Consider the following 23,161-nt stretch of genomic DNA (forward strand, 5'->3'; position numbering starts at 1 on the left):
GTTGTGGGTTTTGTTTGGACAACTTGATCTATGATTCTTGCAATGGGAGAAGTGCTTGGTTTTGGGTTCATACCGTTCGGTGACCTCACCCAGTGACAGAAGGGGTAGCGAGGCACGCATCATGTTGTTGACATCAAGGGTAAAAAGATGGGGTTTACATCATTGGTTTGAGTTTATCCCTCTACATCATGTCATCTTGCTTAAGGCGTTACTCTGTTCGTCATGAACTCAATACACTAGATGCATGCTGGATAGCGGTCGATGTGTGGAGTAATAGTAGTAGATGCAAAAAGTAGCGGACTACTTGTTTCGGATGTGATGCCTATATGTATGATCATTGCCTTGGATATCGTCATGACTTTGCGCGATTCTATGAATTGCCCAACAGTAATTTGTTCACCCACCGTAATATTTGCTATTTTGAGAGAAGCCTCTAGTAAACACTATGGCGCCCGCACTACTGGAACCCTGTTCTTTGCCATCAGCCAGTTCTTTGCTGTCTGCTGGCTGATGGCAAAGAACCTCTTTGCCGTCAGTTGACACCAAGCAGACGGCAAAGGGCTGACTTATGGCAAACATACTATTTGCCATGTGTCGGCCCTTTGCCGTCTGCCAGCGGATGGCAAAGAGACCTAGGGCAGACGACAAAGAGGATGGGTGGGTCCCATGCCTGCCGTGTCCGACGGAAGGCAAACTTTGCCATCTAGGGGCCTTTGCCGTCCTCCATGGGGCCCTTTACCGTCGGGGGGGGGGTGTGGACGGCAAAGGGGTCGACCCTATAACGGACCTCAACTCCCCCTCGCTCACTGTCTCTCTCTCCCCCCACTGTCTCTCGCCCCTCACCTCATTCGCCCCCGCCGCCGCCCCACCTCGCTCCAGCACCACCGGCGGAGCCCTTGCTCCCGCCACCTGCGCCGTCCCCGCCCCTGCCCCACCACTTGAGCGAGCCCCATCTCCGCAGAGAGCCCTCCCTCCTTGCAGCCCTCCCCTCCACCACTGCGGCCCTCCTCCACCACCCCACGACCCTCCTCCACGACCACACCTCCTCCCTCCCTCTTCCCCACCCGCAATGCACCGTAGCGGCACCCCACCACCATAGCCAGCCCCCTCCCCGCGGCCCTCCCGTCCACTACTACGGCCCTCCTCCCCCACCACCACACCTCCTCCCTCATTTTGGTGAGTTCATTTTCTTTCATTTTTTTCTTTTTTTCATTTCATCGCATATGTTAGTTTAGGTTACTGTCAGTGTTAATTAGGCTAATGTTAGTTTAGGTTAAGTAGGTTACTATTAGTTTAGTGTTAATTAGGTTATTGTTAGTTTAGGTTAATTAGGTTACTATTAGTTTAGTGTTAATTAGGTTACTGTTAGAAGATGAGGAGGAGGAGGAGAAAAAAGAATAATAGTAATAGTAATAAGATTATAAAGAAGAAGAAGAAGAAGAAGAAGAAAAAGAGGAGAGAGGAGAAGAAGAAAGAAGAGGACCCCGACCCCCGACCCCCCGCCCACGACCCCCGACACCGACGCCACCAACCCCCGATGCCCGAGGCCACCAACCCCCGACCCCCGACCCCCGACCCCGACGCCACTGACACCCGACTCCCGACCCCCGACGCCCGACACCACTGACCCCCGACCCCCGACCCCGGACTCCCGACCCCCGACTCCACTAACCCCCGACGCCCGACGCCACTGACCCTCGACTCCAGACGCCACTGACCCTCGACCCCCAAACCCGATGCCCGACGACACTGACCCTCGACTCCCGACGCCACTTACCCTCGACCCCCGACCCCCGACCCCCGATGCCACTCACCCTCGACCCCCGACCCCTACCCCCGACCCCCGACGCCACTAACCCCCAACCCCGGACCCCCGACACCTCTTTGGCCTCTTGTTGATAGAAAAGACCCCAACCCCCGACGCTAGTGACCCTCGACCCCCGACGACACTGACCCCCGACCATCGACGCATTTAAACCGACTCCCGACCACCGACACCCGACACCACCGACCCTCGACGCCACTAAGCCCCGACCCTCGACACCTCTGCTACTTACTATTGAATGAGAAGGTGCTTTTCGGCCTTGTAGAGGCCCACGGGGTCATAGTTTTGTAAATTATGAGTTCGGTCACATATTTTCCGATTATGTTAATTATAAAAACATCATATTTGTGTTGATCGTGTGAATTTCACTGTGCAGTTGTTCGACGACCTCCACGTGCGTTGGACGAGCTCCGCCCTTGCGTTTGTTGGTGAGAACAAATGACTTCTCCTCCTACGCCCTTAATTTTCTCTGTCCCGGTCTTCGTGCCGATGAAACTTGCTAGCTATAGGTTTCTTCAATCATGAGTATGCACGACCAGTGTGCGTCTCCCGTTCGAAAGGGAGACATCTATAAATATGCATTTCTTTGCATATTTATAACCGCCATCCTTTCGAATTGTCAAACATTATCCATGGACAGCCCGAGTATGTGTAGATTGGGTTCGTTTTCCCGTATGTTGTGCTCTGGATCCGATGCATAATTTCGTCAGTGCCTCCCTGTTGTTCTCCGGGTACACATCCTCTCTGCTTATTGCCGAGACGTGTATCAGGAGAACAACGAGGAGGTGCTGCTAAAATTCTGTGTCGCATCTAGAGCAGAGCATGGGAAAACTAACCCAATCTACACATACTCGGGAGGGATTAGGACCTATCTTTACCTATTAGCGTGTATGTTGCATGGACGTAATAAAACTGACAAACTTGATTACGTATGAATATAGATGATGAATTATATATTTATTTCTTGTGCGCCCATAGGTAGCTAGGCAACATGAGTGATCGTGCTTGGATGTACACTGGTCACCCTAGTCAGAAAGACATGACCCATGAATGGTTAACAAAAACCAGGGGGTTTGTGAGAGCCGCATTTGCAAATGGCCAGCAAAAAACATGGTGCCCGTGTCCCAACTGCGACAACTGGAAAAAGCAGACAGAGGTTGAAATGGGTAAACACCTACAGAAGTGGGGTTTTACGCCTAATTATACGGTGTGTACTTTTCATGGTGAGTCTGACCAACGTGCCAGAGCTGAGGTGATTCGTCGTCGCACCGACGAGCATGGTACCGGGATTGAAGACATGGTGTAAGACTTTGATAATAGCTCTGAAGGCTCAATTCAACCTAGGCATAGAATGCTACGACGCGATGATGACGATATTTGGACGCTTTCTACCCAAAGGCCATGTACTGCCTGCAAACCTGTACCAGTCAGAGAAAATCCTTCGTGTACTTAAGATGCCCTATGAGAAGATACATGCCTCTGAGAATGGATGTGCCTTATTTAGGCTTGATTATGCGGCCTTGAACTATTGCCCCATTTGCAATTCTTCCAGGTATATTGTGGTAGACAATGGTATGGGTGAGAAGAATCAGACCAAAATCCCCATTAGTGTTCTTCGGTATCTGCCAATCATACCAAGACTTCAACGTCTTTTCATGGTCGAAGAGACAGCCAGACAGATGACATGGCACAAATTGGGCAAAAGAACCGAACTAGATGCGGATGGGAACAAGATGCTGGTACACACTTCAGATGGTTTTGCGTGGAGGCACTTCAATGCATTAGATAAGGATAAATCGGAAGATCCAAGGCAACCTAGAGTTCCTATCAGCATAGCTGGGTTCAATGTGGATGGTCTGACGGCAACACAATACAGTTGTTGGCCTGTATTTGTCATTAGACTCAATTTGCCACCCGGAGAGATTATGAAAAGAAAGAACATTTTCCTGACATTGATAATTCCAGGGCCCAACTATCCAGGGAAGAATATGAATGTGTACATGCAGCCGCTTAAGGATGAGTTGCAAGAAGCCTGGGATAATGGGATCAAGACCTACGACGCGGCTACCAAAACAAATTTCAAAATGCATGTGTGGTACATGTACTCGACGCATGATTATCCGGCGTGTTGGGGATGTTGCGTGTGGGTAACCCGCCTTTAACGGGCCGGGTCACCAAGGGGGCTACTCACCTTTGGCCATGTGTCTAGTGGCCCAGAAGTTGTGGGGCGGTTTGAGAAGATCGTGCGGATGATGGAACGTCAAGGAAGCTCTTGGTCGTGGGGAGCACGGCGACTTAGAGATAAGGAAAACTACCAAGTGTGGGATAGGAGGACTTTGTAAACCCTAGGGCCTCGACCTGTACATAAAGGTGAGTCCCAGGGAAAGATCAAGCGAGTTAGATAAAATCGAGAGCTAGGTCGGGCGAGTGACGCCCTCCTTGTAATCGAAACCATCATCAATCTACACAAAGCAGGACGTATGCTTTTACCTCCTCACGAGGGGCCGAACCTGGGTAAATCTGAGTCTCGCTTTCGCTCACCCCCTTTGAGTCGCCACCAAGGTGCGATGGCTCCATCTTTAAGTGCTTTAACGAGGACATCTGTCGTGACAAAACCACGACACGATGTTTGCGGTAGTCACTAGCTGGTGTGTGCATGGAAGGTTCCCGTGCACCACATGCAAGGCAGCTCTTCAGTTCCGTTGGCTGCAGGCTGGTCGCAAGTTTTCTTGCTTCGACATGCATAGACAATTCCTAGATCCTGACCATAAGTTCAGAAAAGACAAGAAGAATTTCATCAAATGTGGAGTTGTCAAAAACACTGCACCAGTTGCGTTGACAGTCCAACAGACCCTTGATCAGTTAAACGCTCTCGAGCCTGATCCTTTGCGTCCAGGATACTTCAAAGGGTATAATACGGAACACGCCTGGACTCACAAGTCATGCTTATGGGATCTGCCTTACTTCAAAGACCTCCTTTGCCCACACAACATCAACGTGATGCACACTGAAAAGAATATTGCGGAGGCCATTTTTGGTACATTGTTCGGCATAGAGGGGAAGTCAAAAGATAATCCTAAGGCTAGAATCGACCTGGAGGCTCTATGTGATAGACCATTGCAAAACTTGCGACAACGCAAAGGAAAGAAAAGCATAGCGAAGCCAAAGGCATGGTCCAATCTTGAAAGGCCAGCTATGAGGGAAATGCTATTGTGGGTGAAAATGCGGTTGATGTTCCCCGATGGGTATGCTGTGAATCTACAAAGGGGAGCGAGTCTTGAGAAATTGAAAATATTTGGTCTCAAGAGTCATGATTAGCACATATGGATTGAGCGGGTAATGCCGGTGATGTTGTGTGGCTTTATCCCTGAGGATGACTGGCTAGTACTGGTAGAGCTGAGCTATTTCTTCCGTTCTCTTTGTGCGAAAGAACAATCGCCTGGCGTGCTAGATGAAATGGAAGAGTTGGCGGCGGAGTTGATCTGCAAATTAGAAAAGATCTTTCCACCGGGCTTATTTAATCAATGCAACATTTGATTTTGCATCTAGAAACATGGGGTTTCACCAAGTTTGAGCTCCATAGGGCAAGTTTAGCTTTGTAAACTTGAAAACACTTCAATTCGACCAGATCTGTCCCTTCCAAAGACAATGTCAGCAAACTAAGTCCCACAAATCCCATTTTTGGTGTGGAACCCTCATTTGAGGTATTAGGCACTCCTGCAAAGTTTCTGCATCACTAGATAAACTTTGCTATGTAGAATTTCTCTAACTTCAATCTGGACAGAAGGGGTTTTAGGGTTACTAGCAAGATATGCCCGTGCGTTGCTCCGGGAGAAAAAACACATCGCACCCACACATTTTATCTTTAAAAACTGCATGTTCGTGTTCAAGGATCATCCAAATCGGCATCTTGTGGTTCTATCTAGCAAAGAGAATGAAGTGCCAACATTTACAGTCATGCTGCCCTGCATAATTTCTGCAAGACAAGCATAGTGATGCTCCTGACAATGGGCAAAACTCCTGTACCAGAACCAATTACTACATGCATCTTAGCTATGTAATATTGATATCATGCAATTTTATACTAATGGCCAAATGGACTAAATAATAGTTAAGTGAACACACCTTTTTGTGATCACCGTGAACAAACCTTGAATCATTGATGCACTATGGATCTTATGATTGTGCAAGTTATTGAAACCAGTGCATATGAATGCTTGTTAACTATATTAATCCTTAATATGGATCCATGAACTTAATCATGCTTGTAGTTTGTCATTTGGAACAGAAGGAGCATTACATGAAGGTAATTACATATTATTAAGGCTTTGTAGTTAGTTTCCTTGATTTGGTTCTTACGCGCTCAAATTTCTCTTTATTAACTTAGGTGCCCCCGAGATGGTGTGTGGATAAGATGGATTGTTGGGAGGCCTTGGTGGATCAGTGGTGCTCTGAAATGTGTGAGAGCCACAACAATGCCAAGGAGAGGCGTGGCAAAATGGTTGGTGTGCCACACCATCAAGGGAGTGTCAACTTAATCCAATTTGGCGAGAACTGGGTATGTGGTTTGCTTCATGCCTCATGCAATTCATTCTTAATGCATTCTTGAGCCCTTTAATAATATAATTTTCCTCTCTCTCTCTTTTAGGCGCGTCACAATAAGATGGAGGTTCCACAGATGTACGACCTGTATGCGATGGCCCATACTGCCTCGTACAAGAAGGTCAAGACATTCTCTGAGTCTGACCTCGAGCATCTAGAAAACTTCACCAACATCTCCTCCCACCACAAGCTCATGAAGTACAGAGATCACGGGAAGGCGAGGAAAGGGGAGGCCTTTAACCCGAGCGAGGGATCTATTGATCTAGAGCTGGTGATGATAGCTGGCAACGGGAGCCCCATGGCTCAATCGCCACTGGAGACAGCCTTATACATTGTCCTAGCACTCTCCGGCAGATAAAGGCACGCCAAACGAGCTCCTATCCGGAGGTAACACCTCGTCCACAGCCAGTCGAGCTCGCCATCGAGGTTAGTTTAATGGACTCAACTATCTTTCCGCATTATGTTGTGCGTTGGAACCAATATGATTACAATGCTAACAATGAGTTGTGTTGCAGGCTGCTATTCTGAAAGAGAGAGAGGCAATGCAGGTGGTTATGGCGGAGAAGGATAAGGAGATGAGGGAGCTGGAGGAGAGGACGACTGCATTGGTGGAGGCGGAGATGGCACGAAATGATGCATCTAACAGGGCCATATACGAGCGCTTCATGGTAAGTTTCTTCTTCATATTATTTCAAATCTTGCATTTTAATGTCCGTTTCATTAATAACTAAAAAGTTTGACTTGTCGAAACCAAATGTACAGTCTATGTGCGAGAAGACCGGCCAAGTCCCTCCAGCGATGCCAGTCATTAACATGGCGGGGACGGTGAGTTTCATTTCAGTGCAGTGATCTTAAGAGTGTCCTCATGCTAACGACACATTGCAAATGATGTTTGGTGCAGAATATCTCCCGAAACGCATCGCACGACCCTTCTACAGTGGAGTCTTCTCCAGGGCAGCCTTCTCCAGGTCAAACAAGCCAAAGCCACCGTGCTTCACCGCCGTGATGACGATAATGGTATGTTCTTTCTAGTGTTTTAATAAAAATGACATATACTTAGCTAATTATCCTCGAAATGACATAATTAGCTCCAAAATGACATATACTTAGCTAATTATCCTCCAAAATGACATATTTAACCCAAGTTAGCTCCGAAACGACATATAGTTAGCTAGGCTTCCACCTAAATGACATAATTAGCTTAGTTAGCTCCAAAATGACGTATTTAATAAAAAATGATCTATACTTAGCTAAGTTCTCTCCTAAATGACATAATAAGGATAACTTAGCTCCAAGATGACCTATTCCCCCTAACTTAGGTATTAAATGGCCTATAATTAGCTTAGCTAGATCCAAAATGGCTTAATAAGCATAGTTTGCTCCGAAATGACATATTTTACCCAAGTTAGCTCCGAAATGACCTATAGTTAGCTAGGCTTCCACCTAAATGACATAATTAGCTCAGTTAGCTCCAAAATGGTCTATTTAATAAAACATGACCTATACTTAGCTAATTATCCTCGAAATGACATAATTATCTCCAAAAAGCCATTCTTAGCTAATTTAGCCCGAAGAAGGGGACAAGAGGAGAAGAAACAGGAAAAATGAAAAGAAGGAAGAAGAAGAAGAAGAGAAGAAGAAGGAGAAGGGGAAGGAGGAAGAAGAAGGAGAAGAAGGAGAAGGAGGAGAGAAGCTCCTTCTCCTTCTTCTCCTCCTTCTTCTCCTCCTTCTTGTCCTTCTCCTTTTCTTCTTCTTCTCCTCTTCCTTCTCCTTCTCCTCCTCCTCCTCCTTCTTCTTTTACTTCTTCTTCTCTTCTTGCTTCTGCTCTTTCTCTTCTTCTACGTAGCTTAGACTCATCCAACAAAGACTAAATTAGCTAATTATCCTACAAAATGACATAATTAGCTTAGTTAGGTGAAAACATCATAAGAACCTTGGTTAGCTCATTAAAGTGACCAATTTAGCTAAAAATGAAGTAATAAGCTCAAAATGGCATAAGAACCTTGTTTAGCTCATGAATATTATATACTTAGCTTGGCTTCCACCTAAATGATATAATTAGCCAATTTAGCTCCAATATGGCTTAATAAGCATAAGTAGCTCCTAAATGACATATTTAACCCAAGTGAGCTCCAAAATGACCTATAGTTAGCTAGGCTTCCACCTAAATGACATAATTAGCTTAGTTAGCTCCAAAATGACTTATTTAATAAAAAATGACCTATAGTTTGCTAAATTATCTCCTAAATGACATAATAAGGCTTACGTAGCTCCAAGATGACCTATTCCCCCTAACTTAGGTATTAAATGGCCTATAATTAGCTTAGCTAGATCCAAAATGGCTTAATAAGCATAGTTTGCTCCGGAATGACCTATTTTACCCAAGTTAGCTCCGAAATGACCTATAGTTAGCTAGGCTTCCACCTAAATGACATAATTAGCTTACTTAGCTCCAAAATGGTCTATTTAATAAAACATGAACTATACTTAGCTAATTATCCTCGAAATGACATAATTAGCTCAAAAAGGCATTCTTAGCTAATTTAGCCCGAAGAAGGGGACAAGAGGAGAAGAAAGAGGGAAATTGAAAAGAAGGAAGAAGAAGAAGAGAAGAAGAAGAGGAGAAAAAAAGGGGAAGGAGAAGGAGGAAGAAGGAGAAGAAGGAGAAGGAGGAGAGAAGCTCCTTCTCCTTCTTCTCCTTCTTCTTCTCCTTCTTCTTGTCCTTCTTCTTTTGTTCTTCTTCTCCTCTTCCTTCTCCTTCTCCTCCTCCTCCTCCCCCTCCTTCTGCTTCTTCTTTTACTTCTTCTTTTGTTCTTGCTTCTTCTCTTTCTCTTCTTCTACGTAGCTTAGACTCATCTAACAAAGACTAAATTGTCTAATTATCCTACAAAATGACATAATTAGCTTAGTTAGGTGAAAACATCATAAGAACCTTGGTTAGCTCATTAAAATGACCAATTTAGCCAAAAAATGAAATAATAAGCTCAAAATGGCATAAAAACTTTGGTTAGCTCATGAATATTATATACTTGGCTTGGCTTCCACCTAAATGATATAATTAGCCAATTTAGCTCCAATATGGCTTAATAAGCATAGTTAGCTCCTAAATGACATATTTAACCCAAGTGAGCTCCGAAACGTCCTATAGTTAGCTAGGCTTCCACCTAAATGACATAATTAGCTTAGTTAGGTCCAAAATGACCTATTTAATAAAAAATGACCTATAGTTTGCTAAGTTATCTCGTAAATGACATAATAAGGCTTACGTAGCTCCAAGATGACCTATTCCCCTAGCTTAGGTATTAAATGGCCTATAATTAGCTTAGCTTGATCCAAAATGGCATAATAAGCATAGTTTGCTCTGGAATGACATATTTTACCCAAGTAGCTCCGAAATGACCTATAGTTAGCTAGGCTTCCACCTAAATGACATAATTAGCTTACTTAGCTCCAAAATGGTCTATTTAATAAAACATGACCTATACTTACCTAATTATCCTCAAAATGACATAATTAGCTCCAAAAAGGCATAATTAGCTAATTTAGCCCGAAGAAGGGGACAAGAGGAGAAGAAAGAGGAAAAATTAAAAGAAGGAAGAAGAAGAAGAAGAGAAGAAGAAGAGAAGAAGAAGAAGGAGAAGGAGAAGGAGGAGAAGGAGTCCTTCTCCTTCTTCTCCTCCTTATTCTCCTTCTTCTTGTCCTTCTTTTCTTCTTCTTCTCCACTTCCTTCTCCTTCTCCTCCTCCTTATTCTTCTTCTTCTTTTTCTTCTCCTTCTTCTTCTCTTATTGCTTCTTATCTTCTTGCTTCTTCTCTTTCTTCTTCTTCGTAGGTTATTTTCCCCAACAAAGACATACTTAGCTAATTATGCTCCAAAATGACATAATTAGCATAGTTAGGTAAAAACATTATAAGAACCTTGGTTAGCTCATTAAAATGACTAACTTAGCTCCAAAATGACATGATAAGGTCAAAATGGATTAATAATCATAGTTGGCTACAAAATGACATATTTTATCCAAGTTAGCTCTAGAATGACCTATACTTAGCTAAGTTCTCTCCTAAATAACATAATAAGGCTATGTAGCTCCAAGATGACCTATTCCACCTTACTTCACTATTAAATGGCCTATACTTAGCTAAGTTCTCTCCGAAATAACCTATATATACTTCTTCATCTAGTATTCTTCTTCTAACTTTCTTATTTGTCATTTTGCAGATTACGTTCACTTCACGAGAAGCTTGGATTATATTGACGGAATGCTTGAATATGATTTCTTGTACCATGGCTTCAAGGAAGCTTGTATTGAAACTATTGTAGTATATGGATATATATAAAACTTTGTATGCATGTGGATGAAACCAGTGTAATATATGGTTTGGTACAAATGCAACTTGCATAATATATATGTACTATGGATGAAAGTTATTTTAATATGCTTATGAGTACGTAATTTTTTTTGTCAAATATATATATATCCTGATTATTGTGAAAGTTGCTGGATATAATTAGAAATAAAATAAAAAGGGGTTGTTTTCAGCCTTTGCCGTCTGCCCCCTCATGGCAAAGGGTGGAGAGCAGACGGCAAAGAGGGAAGAGAGAGGGGCTGGTGCCCCCCTTTCCCGTCAGCCCCCTCATGGCAAAGGGGGGAGGGCAGACGACAAAGAGGGGAGAGAGAGGGGCTGGTTCCCCCCTTTGCCGTCACCCCCCTCATGGCAAAGGGGTGAGGGAAGACGGCAAAGAGGGGAGAGAGAGGGGCCGGTTCCCCCCTTTGCCGCCAGCCCTCTCATGGCAAAGGGGGAGGGCAGACGACAAAGAGGGGAGAGAGAGGGGTTGGTTCCCCCCTTTGCCGTCAGCCCCCTCATGGAAAAGGGGGGAGGGCTGACGGCAAAGAGGGGAGGCCTGCCGTTAACACTTAACGGGACCGTTGGTGGATCTGCCGTACCATTTAATTTGCCGTCTGCCCACTCATGGCAAAGATTCTTTACCGTCTGCTTTGCAAAAGCAGACGACAAAGAACCTCTTCACCGGATTTTTTTTGCCGTCTACTTTGCCGTCTGCTGACGGACGACAAAGACTTTGCCGTCCGTGGTTCCCCCTTTGCCGTCAGCCATGGCAGACGGCAAAATTATAAATTCCAGTAGTGCCGGGTCTACTTCACACCATATGCATGATTTATGATCAGATTATCTATGAATCTTATTTGAGTTTCTTATGATGTCTCTTATGTATGATTTCATATCCTTGTAATTCTCTTCGAGTTGTGGGTTTTGTCCGGCCAACTAGATCTATGATTCGTGCAATGGGAGAAGTGCTTGGTTTTGGGTTCATACCGTGCGGTGACCTCACCTAGTGATAGAAGGGGTAGCGAGGCACGCATCGTGTTGTTGCCATCAAGGGTAAAAAGATGGGGTTTTCATCATTGGTTTGAGATTATCCCTCTACATCATGTCATCTTACTTAAGGCATTACTCTGTTCGTCATGAACTCAATACACTAGATGCATGCTGGATAGCGGTCAATGTGTGGAGTAATAGTAGTAGATGCAGAAAGTATCGGTCTACTAGTCTCGTACGTGATGACTATATGTATGATCATTGACTTAGATATCGTCATGACTTTGTGCGGTTCTATCAATTGCTCGACAGTAATTTGTTCACCCACCGTAATACTTGCTATTTTGAGAGAAGCCTCTAGTGAACACTATGCCCCCTGGTCTACTCCACACCATATTTTCAGCCTTACACTTTTTACTTCGTTGCACTTTCGGCCTTCAGATCTCACTTTGCAATCAATGTTGAAGGGATTGACAACCCCTTTAGAGCGTTGGATGCAAGCTCGTTTGTGTTCGGGCAGGTACTCTAGACACTTGGCTTGATTCTCCTACTGGATTGATACCTTGGTTCTCAAACTGAGGGAAATACTTACTGCTCATGTGCTGCATCACCCTTTCCTATTCAAGGGAAAAACCAACGCAAGCTCAAGAGGCATCATCGACACATAATCAATCTAATCCCATTTCCGGAACCGTACTCACTCAAAATACCCAGTGCACCATTTCACCAAAACTGGCCACCTAACTCCTCATCACGCTCGGGCATTAGTGGCACCCGACGGGGTTTTCATTCATCCTTGTTTAATACCAACAACATGCTCATGCTTGTTTACTCTATCATTACTTGTCAACATGATACGAGCATGATCCTCAAAAGGGGTACGATCAAGCTCAATGCATGTGCTCCGGAGGAGCCATCGGTAACCTCACATCGAATAATTTACCGTCACTTATTATCATATGCAACGGAATTACTTGCTATTTTAACACGCAATATAACATATGCTCAGTCATGGTCAAAGGGCTGCTTGCCTTAGTCAGTTAGGTATCCGGGGTCTTCGAGGTCTTCCGCTCCGATTCCCTTGTCACACGGATTTCCTATCATCGATAAAACAATAAATAAGAAATAGCTTACACATAAACAGATCACAAAGTCATTTTAAAAATGTTCTTTATTACTGATAAATCTAAGTTGTCATTTTGAAAAATATTTGCCTCAATTTCTCTTGAAGGAACATTTTTAAAATTAACCAAACAGAAGCAAAAGTTTTCCAATTTAGTCCTTTTTATTATTGTAAAATAGAATAGTTGTAGAAAAAATAACCCAATCAAATTATTAAATACTACATATTTTTAGAAGAATAATAGTGGAAAAATTATATTTTTACACTGGTTAAATGTTTTTATAAAAACCTTAGAAATCAAGTTTTAAAAATAAAAAGAAAAACGGGCTAAGTTCGTGGCCTGGCTCGACCTGGAATTGGTCTGACCCATGGCCAGCCGACAGGCTACCCAGGCGCGCGCGCCGTCTCGTTTGAACCTGACGTGTGGGGCACTGCAGTCAGTGGCTCTAGACATCACGGGGTAGGAGGCTGGGCACCATAGGGGAGGCTGGAACTGGCCGAGAGCGTCGCCCCCACCTTGGTGGCTTCCTGTAGCATGCCCAGTGCGCAGTTTTAGCATGCCACGACATGCTGGTGTGCTCTGAGGCACTTTGGACGTGTCTAGCATGTCCTGGAACTGGCTGGGAGTGTGGCTAGCAGTTTGGGTCTTGTGGGAGCTTCGGCTGGTCAAGGGAGACAAGAAATACTAGTGCTGTCAGCCTTGAACTGAAGCCTAAATTGGAGTTTTTGGCCTTTCCACTTTGAACCAGTGAGGGGCCAGTTGACTGGGGTTAGATATGGATACTGGCCACCTAATCTATGAGTTTGGAGCAAAGGGGTTCGACTTAGCTGTGGCTAAGGTGGCTTTTCCCTATCTGTCAAAAGGTGCTCGACAGTGGTTTGAGGGGGTTGCACCCCACCACTGGTGATGCAACTTAACAAGTTTGGGTTTGGTGCTAAAATATGGGGTTTCACCAAGTTTGAGCTCCATAGGGCAAGTTTAGCTTTGTAAACTTGAAAACACTTCAATTCGACCAGATCTGTCCCTTCCAAAGACAATGTCAGCAAACTAAGTCCCACAAATCCCATTTTCGGTGTGGAACCCTCATTTGAGGTATTAGGCACTCCTGCAAAGTTTCTGCATCACTAGATAAACTTTTCTATGTAGAATTGCTCTAACTTCAATCTGGACAGAAGGGGTTTGAGGGTTACTAGCAAGATATGCCCGTGCGTTGCACCGGGAGAAAAAACACATCGCACCCACACATTTTATCTTTAAAAACTGCATGTTCGTGTTCAAGGATCATCCAAATCGGCATCTTGTGGTTCTATCTAGCAAAGAGAATGAAGGGCCAACATTTACACTCATGCTGCCCTGCATAATTTCTGCAAGACAAGCATAGTGATGCTCCTGACAATGGGCAAAACTCCTGTACCAGAACCAATTACTACATGCATCTTAGCTGTGTAATATTGATATCATGCAATTTTATACTAATAGCCAAATGGACTAAATAATAGTTAAGTGAACACACCTTTTTGTGATTACCGTGAACAAACCTTGAATCATTGATGCACTATGGATCTTATGATTGTGCAAGTTATTGAAACCAGTGCATATGAATGCTTGTTAACTATATTAATCCTTAATATGGATCCATGAACTTAATCATGCTTGTAGTTTGTCATTTGGAACAGAAAAATATATTAAAAATATCCAGAGTTAACAAAAAACACACCTCGATCTTCACGGTGAGCACATACGTTTGATGTTACTATATTATCTCAACGTTCCTCATGTATTATAAGAATACAAACATCCATCACCATGGTATACATAATGTTGAGTTCAGCGATTAGTATAAAATTTGCTACGTGAGAATGGGAGTGCACATAAGTTGTGGGTGTCAACGATCCATCACTCAACATCAGAATTATCAGACGAACTCAGCACGGGATTACAACTCGTGTGGACTGAGACATCAGCAAGATACCTGCAACGGACAATGATGGTTGGTCGTGGAGAAGTACGCTGGCAGCAATGCCACATGTGCTTGTATATCTCATTCTGCAAGCACGCCTACACATGGATTGATTGGTGAGAGGTGAACAACAACAGGAACTCCTATGGAGACAATTGATGATAAGGCATGATTAGCCTTAGCTTAGAGTCCATTTACGGAAATTGTATGACCCCTAACTTACTGAGATATACATGGAGCAGTAAAAGGAAATATACATGTTCATTTCTTCTATGCAAATATTTAACTTCATCCAAATACAACATCTCTATACACCAAGAAACATTGAGTCGAGGTAAACAATACCACATTCTTCACACATGGGATTTTGTTCAGGCAGATTAATACAACTCATGTATTGATGTTTTAAAGTGATACATGTATGATGTATCTGCGTACAGGGTTTTCCTTTAGAAAACTGAGTGCTTCCCTGCATTGACAATCAAAGTATCCATATGAACACACTTTTGATTATCAAAATTTGCAATGCTATTATATACCAAGTATGTTGTAACTTTTTCCAAGAAAATTATCATGTTAAATTATACACTTGCACTCACCTTTGAGCTGCCAAGGTCGTGGAATTAGTTGTAATATAAGCTTGGGCATCACCAGACAACAGCTACACATCATTCTCACCATGGTCTAACTACTAGGTGTGATATACCTTGGATGAAATCTATAGGAGTATATGTCCATTAATATCAATCTGCACAAGCTTCAGTAAACAAATTAAAATCTGCAGGAGCTCGAGTTCACATATATCAAATCTGCAAAAAGATGAATTGTGCCTCCCAGTCTCATGTTTTTGGATCTCATAGATATTACAAAATCAAATAAAATTAGTTACTTCAAATTCAAATCAGCAAGAGGATTTTTTTTTGCGTGGTCCATCTTCTCCCCGAGCGCTAAAAATCATGTTGGATGGTGGAAAACATTGCCAGGAGAAGTATTAAAACCGAGAGATGTTTTTTTAGCTTCATGAAGCTACTGTTCAACTCTTAAATGACACCCATTTCCAGAAGCAGTGCTTTTTCCTGGCCTGGCTCCTAACTCAAGGTGGAAATGGACAGTATATATGGCTGGAGCAGCAGGTCCATGGTTCTACCAAAGATTCATGATCAAATTTTATTCTTACCACAACTATTTAAATTAACATCATACATAGGAGGAAAAGCATGATTCTGACAGCAAAAGAGAACATAACCAGAAACTCACCACATGAAGAAGAAGAGCAAACTGCTTCTTCCTAAGCTCTAACGTCCTTGTACATGCTGCACTCTCTGCCTCCAAATTAGCTATCTCCTTCTCAAGATTAGCAATAAGTTTCTCGGTTTGTGACCGTGAGGCTACGAGGAAATCAATTTTCTGATCGCTTTACATTCCTCTTTGTGTTGCCTCTCAATCTTGCTCTGTTCAAGTTGTTTCTTAAAATGCTCAATATCAGTCTGAGCTTGCAAGATTTGTTGGTGGATCTCAACCTGCAGCTCGTTGAAGCTCTCCTTCTCCCTTAGATTTGCATCAACTACAGCCTGGTGTTCGGCCCTCTGCTGCAGCCGACGGTGAACACCAGCAGCTTGTTCCTCATCAGATACCTCAAATGTAGGCCCGACCATCTCTGCAGATAGCACGAGAACTTCTCAACTACATGCCATGCAATTACAAGCTGCGTTTGATTTGATCTTGATGTATACACAGGCGACGGCGTGGATGCCATGGACGACAGGGTGAGGAACATGGTGGACGTCAGGGACGTCGCCGACGCCCTTGTGCTGGCGTACGAGCGTCCAGAGGCGGACGGCCGGTACATCTGCAGTGTGCACGCCAGGAAGGTGTTCGAAATGGTTTCTGTCGTCAGGAGCCTGCATCCGGACCTGAACTGCCAAAACAAGTAAGACGCCATGCATCATTTAATATACATACGTACATCGATGTGTGCAAACCGGGCGTGAACTCAGGGATTCTGACGACGGTGACAATGAGTTGGCAGGTTCGTTCAACTGGTGGGAGATGAGAAGGTGTTCAGCTCCGAGAAGCTGCAGAAGCTCGGGTGGAAGTTCAGGACGATGGAGGAAACGCTCAAGGATAGCGTTGAGTCCTACATGTCTGCACGCATACAGATTTGCATCAACTAAGAAGGGACAACTTTGTACGACCCTGGCGGACGCCAGCTTGTCCCACACCCGACGAGGTGGCGGAGCGACAGGAGGTCCGGCGTGGAAGGCCGCCGTCGGCGGGGCATGGCGGAGGTGCAGGGTCGGCGGCGAGGCAGATCTAGGGTGCAAGGGCAGGAGCGGTGGAGGCGGAAGCGGGCGGCAACGTGGGGGGAGAGGTCGACGACGGTGGCTAGCTCGGGTGGGAGGAGGAGCAAGCAGCGGCGGAGGTCCCTCTGCGCCCGCCGGAGCCGGCGGCGTCGCCATTTGCGGGGTGGGGGTTGTGCGGAGAGAGAGGGGAAAAGGAGGGACGGGTTAGTTCGAATAAATTATAGGGGGTTTTATGAAAAATGTAAAATAACGGTTCGACTAGACTTACAGAAGGACTGCGGGTTGAATCCTCGAAAACGGAGGGGCTTTTTCGCAAAATTGCCACGACGGACGACCATAAACCCTATTTGCTTTATTATTAGGGAGAGATTTGGGGTCCTTAATCACCTTTGATCAAGGTGAAACTTTATGTGGACACCAAATATGGTTAGGGATACTACTGGAATTTTCTAGGATTTTCTTGAGAATATTTCCTTTGAGAATATTTCAAAAGGTCAAAACAGACAGAAATGGATTTCAGGGTTTTACTCAAATAATTATAATATAAATAGGGGGTTAAAATCTTATGTATGGAAAATATATGTCCTTCTGATCATCTCCAAATTTAATCAGATTTTTCTAAGGCAGAAAAGTATTTTTCCAAGTAGGAATACCAATTCTGTCCTCAGAAATGGACACGCAATTTAATTAGGAAAATAATTACAAAAATAATTATTTTTATGGTTTTTGAATATAAAGATAAGTTAAAATCAAATCACCAACTTTGAGTAGAAACACTTCTTGCCATCAAGGGCATGTGGTGCAACTCAAAGTAGGGTTTTACCTAGATCACAAACAAGTAAAGGGTTTTGGAAATAAATCGATATTGTGAAATAGGGTTTTTATCATCACATGATCAAACACACAAGCATACAATGACAATCATGGCACTCACAACATTAGTTTTGAAAAAGTTTTAACAAGCTTAGATTTTTACAATACATAGAAGTGGTAGTAAAAAAATAGGACGTGACATACATGCTTATGGAAAGGAACTTGCATGACATCTTTTGTCCTACTCTCCCGTGGCACTGGGGTCCATAAGAAACTAATGGATACTAAGGCCTCATTTTAATAGAGAACAGGAACAAAGCATTAACACATAGTGAATACATGAACTCGTCAAACTATGGTAATCACCGAAAAGAATCCCAATTATTATTACTTTGGGGTATGCAGATCCTAACATGTAGTAGGTGCATATATTTGCAAGATCGGATTAGGAACATAGATATAATGGTGAAAACATAAATGGTTCAGATCTTAAACCATGGCACTCGGGCCCTGGTGACAAGCATTAAGCATACCAAAGTCATAGGAACATATATCTCCGAACATAGTGGATACTAGGGATCAACCCTTAACAAAATTAACTCGATTACATGATGAATATCAGCTAGCTCTTCACCGACCAGCAAGCCTATGAAGGATTTAATCAGTGCCGATGGAGAGCATCATGGAATTGGCGATGGAGGAGGGTTGTGTCGGCATTCTGGGAATGGTGGTTCCCAGACCTGCCTGCCTGCGGCCCAGGGCTGGCCCACTTCATCAAGGAAGCACAATCGGGCGCGACACCACTCAAGGAAATGTCCTCACGAGGGGCCAAGCCTCGCGAGGAGGAACAACATCAAGACCTACAGGGGGCCTCCTCAGGATCCCTTCGGAGTGGGGGATATTCCGAGGCGAGACTCGGCCTCAGGAGTCAAGATGACACGAACGAAGGACATGCGAGCTGCAGAGAGCAGGATGGAGCGGTTTCTCCTTTAGTGCAAAGGGGGCAAGGACAAACCGGGGTTCCAAGGCATCTTCCAAAGGTTTCCTTTCTGGTGGAAAAAGGACATCACCGCCCGCCAGTAGGACAAGCGTCATCCCTGGACCCGTCCCTGCAACGCTGGCAGCCACTTTGCACGCGAAGACTACTTTTGGACAGGGGAAGCATATTCTCATGCCCCCCTTGAAAATTGGCCTTTGTGGGATCCCTTCCCGCCAAAAGGTTAAGGGAAGAGGAACGATGCCGCCACTATATATAGAGAGAGTAGGTTACTTCATAGCGGATGGGATCCATTCATTTCGCCCGCCTGCACCACACAAAGGCCACCCAGCCTCCAGAGGCCCTCGAACACTCTACCAGTTCATCCACCAACCTCCACAAGAGGTAATCCACCAAAGATGGAGTAGGGTATTACGCTTCTCAGCGGCCCGAACCTGGGTAAACTGATGTGCTCTGTGTCTTCCTAGCCATCGAGTGAGTTCTCTGCCTTCCCCGGTGAGTAGCGAGTTAGGTGAGGCGAGCCCACGAGAGATCTTCGTACACGCCCCTGAGTTCGAATGTTTAGGGTTTTACGAAGCCCGAAATCCGACATTTGGCGTGCCAGGTAGGGTGTGTCTCAAGGTCTATCCCATGGCTCGGCCCGCTGAAGTTGGTCACACTCATGGTAGGGAGAAGGCGCATCTGCACGGAGAGACAGGCTGCTCGCATAACGCGGCCGGCGAGGGCGGGCCGGGACGCCCTGCGATGCTCCGCCACCGCGTCGACCGACGTTCACACCGGACGGGCTTCCAACGAGTGCCGTGGGCTACCGCCTTCACCAACCACATGGCATCCCACCGTCGCCCTGACCCTTCCACGCGTCCAGGCTGTTCCTCCCCCTTCCAAGTCCGCCAGCACCCTACTCACACACATGTCACACTCCTAGTGGCGCATGAGCTCATGCGTCAACACACCACCCACCACCGCCGTGTCGGCGAGCACACGCGCGCTCTTGAGCGCGACGTCCCTGGCGAGACCCAAGCGCTCCCCCGTGGGAACAACGCTCGTCAGCCCGCATCGCCAGGGGCTACAACGAGGGAACCACGCGGGCGCGTCCAAAACATCCAATCAGGCCTGCCCCCACTGGGGATTCAACGGGAGCTGCTGGAGGCACGGGATTTGGCCGCGCTCGGGAGGCATCATCCCGCTTCCCCCGACGTGCTTCACGGAATGAGGAGGGAGTATCGGAGTCCCAACTACATCAACCCCTGGAGGTGCGCGCAGTTCAACGACGACCGCGTCAGCATACGTCCGGGCTACGTAGGATGCAACACAGACCATCACTGCGGCAGCAGGCATGCGCGCGACCCTGCGGGCAGTCCCTGCGCAAACATGTATGAACAGCATCGTGGGGGTGGCCCGCGGGGGTGGCTCCGCGGGGACGACCAGCGCGGGTGTCCTTGCGGGGCACATTTGTTGGCAGGGAGCTGCTTCGGGCAGACGTCTGGGTTTGGGGACCGGGGACCTCTCGCGTCGGATAGGGTGGACGCACCCTTGTATCTGCCCATGTTCCCGGGCCAGACGATCCTAACCTGGAGGGCGGGGGTGGTATATCCGCCCCTGCCTCCGGGGCACGCAACGCCCGCGTGGGGATGGGGGGTCGAACACACGCCCATGTCTCTAGTGCGGGCTTCATTCGATCTCCAGCGGGTGTTCGGGTACCCGCGTTGCCCTCAGGTTGGGCTAGCCCGCCCTGGGGGCATGACCCAGGGAACTAACGTGGGAACCAGGGGGGCCCAGCGAGGCGCGTTGGGGCAACGCCCCGGGGACTCAGGACCTACCGTCTGGGCGAGCTCTCCGGTCAGCGAGCGCTGGGGGCTCCTCCCACGCTGGAGGGCTCGCTCAAGGGGACCACGAGCAGGGTACGAGCCTATGATGCATGGGGCTCCCGAAGAATCCCCGGGACCTACATTGACCCGTGACGTCTCTGCATTGTCCTTCAATCCTTCCGGAACCTACTTCATCCCGTAACACTCTCACGTAATAATGAGCTGCAACTATATACACCCCCCCCCCGAGGACGCGTAGGGGTCCCTCCCACGCCCAGTGGATGACCTATGCTCCGTGCTGGGTGAAGACCGTGACACTCTGCCTCACTCCCAAAGAAGAAGAAGTCAGCAGGGTTTACCAATGACCCAAAAGGAATCAGACGCCTATGCCTCGGGGGTAGGGACACTCGCGAGGCCAAAGCATCCTCGCGACCTCCCATATAAAACCCCCCGTGACACTCTCACGTAATAAGGAGCTGTGGCTGCATACGCCCAGGACCCCCCGAGGACGCGGAGGGGTCTCTCCCACGCCGAGTGGAAGCCCTATGCTCCACGCTGGGGGGGAGAGAGAGGCGGAGAATAGTTTAGGTGTCGGACGCAGCCGTTTTCTCGTTCCTTTCTTGCGTTTCAAGTTGTGACCCTCAAGGGCCTCCCCTTTTGTATTTTGAGCTATCAAAGGCTCAAAGATCTCTTTGCTTAATGTTTTGAAAAGAAAAGAAGGGTGTGGATTTCTTCTCTATGTTCTCTCGTTTTACTAAACTCGAGTTCTCTTTCTCCCTTTGTTTTGATTGGTGTTTTGCAGAAACCTCGGGAGACCGCCAGGCCTCCCGAGGCAACCACAAGAGGGGCGGAATGGGGAATCGCTCGAGCGCCAAAGGGGACTCCTGAGGCGCGCCTCAGGAGCCTTACCGGTCATAAGGCCACTTGCCCTCTTTGATGTCATCCTAGAATTTTGGTCGGTATCACGGGAGGCGGGGGCCCGCCCCTTAGACGTGCCCTTCGTGGACATACCTAATGGTGGCGGGGAAATGTGCAGGACTGGCACCCGTTGACGTAGAGAGGTTTGAGTGTAAAGGGGGACTCCTAAGCAACAAGGCTGAGGAGCCTTACCAGTTGCAAGGCCACTCGGCCACCCAGGTGCCGCCCGTGTAGGCACCCAGGGCGTCGGGGCTTTGCCCCGTGAGGAACAACCTTGGTAACAGGTTGCGCCTCATGGCGACAGGGAAATGTGCGGGACCGGGACCTGCGGACACAGAGTGCTGAAAGGGTCCTCAAACCGCCACACAAGTAGGGAGGAAGCGCCATGAACAGAGCCATGCTCGTGGGTAGACCGCCAGCGTCGCAACAACACGGGGTTGGCAGTGGCCGCGGCCAGGAGGAAAGCATTGTGAACACGTCGTCTTCAGAGAACGTATTGAAAGGTACCCTCTGGATACATCAAAGTTGCTGTTAAACCTAGTGCATATCCCTATCAGGAGAACAAGGAGGCATATCAGGAGGACGCATCATCGCCAGAGCTCACGCCGCAGCCTTCGGGAGCAAGCCTTGTCACCAGGTCTTCCACGTGGACCTTGGCCCATTTGGCCTGGGCGGCGCGGATCGTCTCTGGCACCCGATCCAACATTGTAGCAAAGTCAAAGTCGGGGTCGAGGCGAAGGAGGTGGCTGAAGATGTCCGAGGCCGCTTGACCCAAGAGGTCACGACTATTCTCCTCTGCGAGTGCATGGGCCTTCTCGGCACCCGCCTCAATAGATTCCACAACACGGAAGAAGAAGCCCAAGTACCTAGCATCGTCGGGGACTAGGAGGCTTGAGAGACCCTCGCCATAGATGTCGCTCAAAGCCCGGGAGGCTCTCGTCTCGAGGGATTGGAACATCCGGCCGGGAGTGTTCAAGCTGGAGACCTCGAGCATCGATCACCTCTTCGGAGGCCTGTCCAACCAGGGAAGCTGCGCATTTCACCTGTTTGTAAAGAAGAGACAATTTACCTTTGGCAGTAGCATGGGCGTCCAGTGCGACCTACCAATGTTTCACTTCCTGATCCAACCTTTTCCGGAGGGCATCAACCTCGTTTTTCACGTGGCCACGGCGCTCGCGGAAGCGGGACTCCTGGAGCTTCAGCTTCGCACGATAGTCAAGAAGAAGGGAACGATGAGCCTCCGCCACCCCCTTGTCGATTTCCTCGTGAAGCTTAGCTTCACGAGAGGCAAGGGATTCCTCAGCAAGCGACACCTGACGCTCCATCACCTCAAGACGCTCCTGCTCCAGGCTCTGCTCCACCTCTACAAGCCCCAACGAATCAGCGGACACCTGAAAGCCCATGCCGGCAGGGAAGAACTCAGTAGGCGGACCCCCTAGGGTGGCCCTCATCTGAGCCTACTCTTCAAGATCGACG

General features: G+C 46.9%; 1 protein-coding gene across 1 annotated transcript in view; it reads left to right on the forward strand.

Annotated features, from left to right (window-relative positions):
• LOC123405474 (phenylacetaldehyde reductase-like) overlaps window positions 1-17,020 on the forward strand; it is a 56,008-nt gene extending 38,988 nt beyond the window's left edge. The window contains exons 2-4 of the mRNA XM_045099144.1: window positions 16,417-16,487; window positions 16,584-16,776; window positions 16,876-17,020. Of these exons, the coding sequence (XP_044955079.1) occupies window positions 16,417-16,487; window positions 16,584-16,776; window positions 16,876-17,020 (409 nt within the window). The remainder of the gene's footprint in view (window positions 1-16,416; window positions 16,488-16,583; window positions 16,777-16,875) is intronic.
• The last annotated feature ends 6,141 nt before the right edge of the window (window positions 17,021-23,161 follow it).

This window comes from Hordeum vulgare, chromosome 6H (assembly GCF_904849725.1).
Source record: "Hordeum vulgare subsp. vulgare chromosome 6H, MorexV3_pseudomolecules_assembly, whole genome shotgun sequence".
NCBI lineage: Eukaryota > Viridiplantae > Streptophyta > Magnoliopsida > Poales > Poaceae > Hordeum > Hordeum vulgare.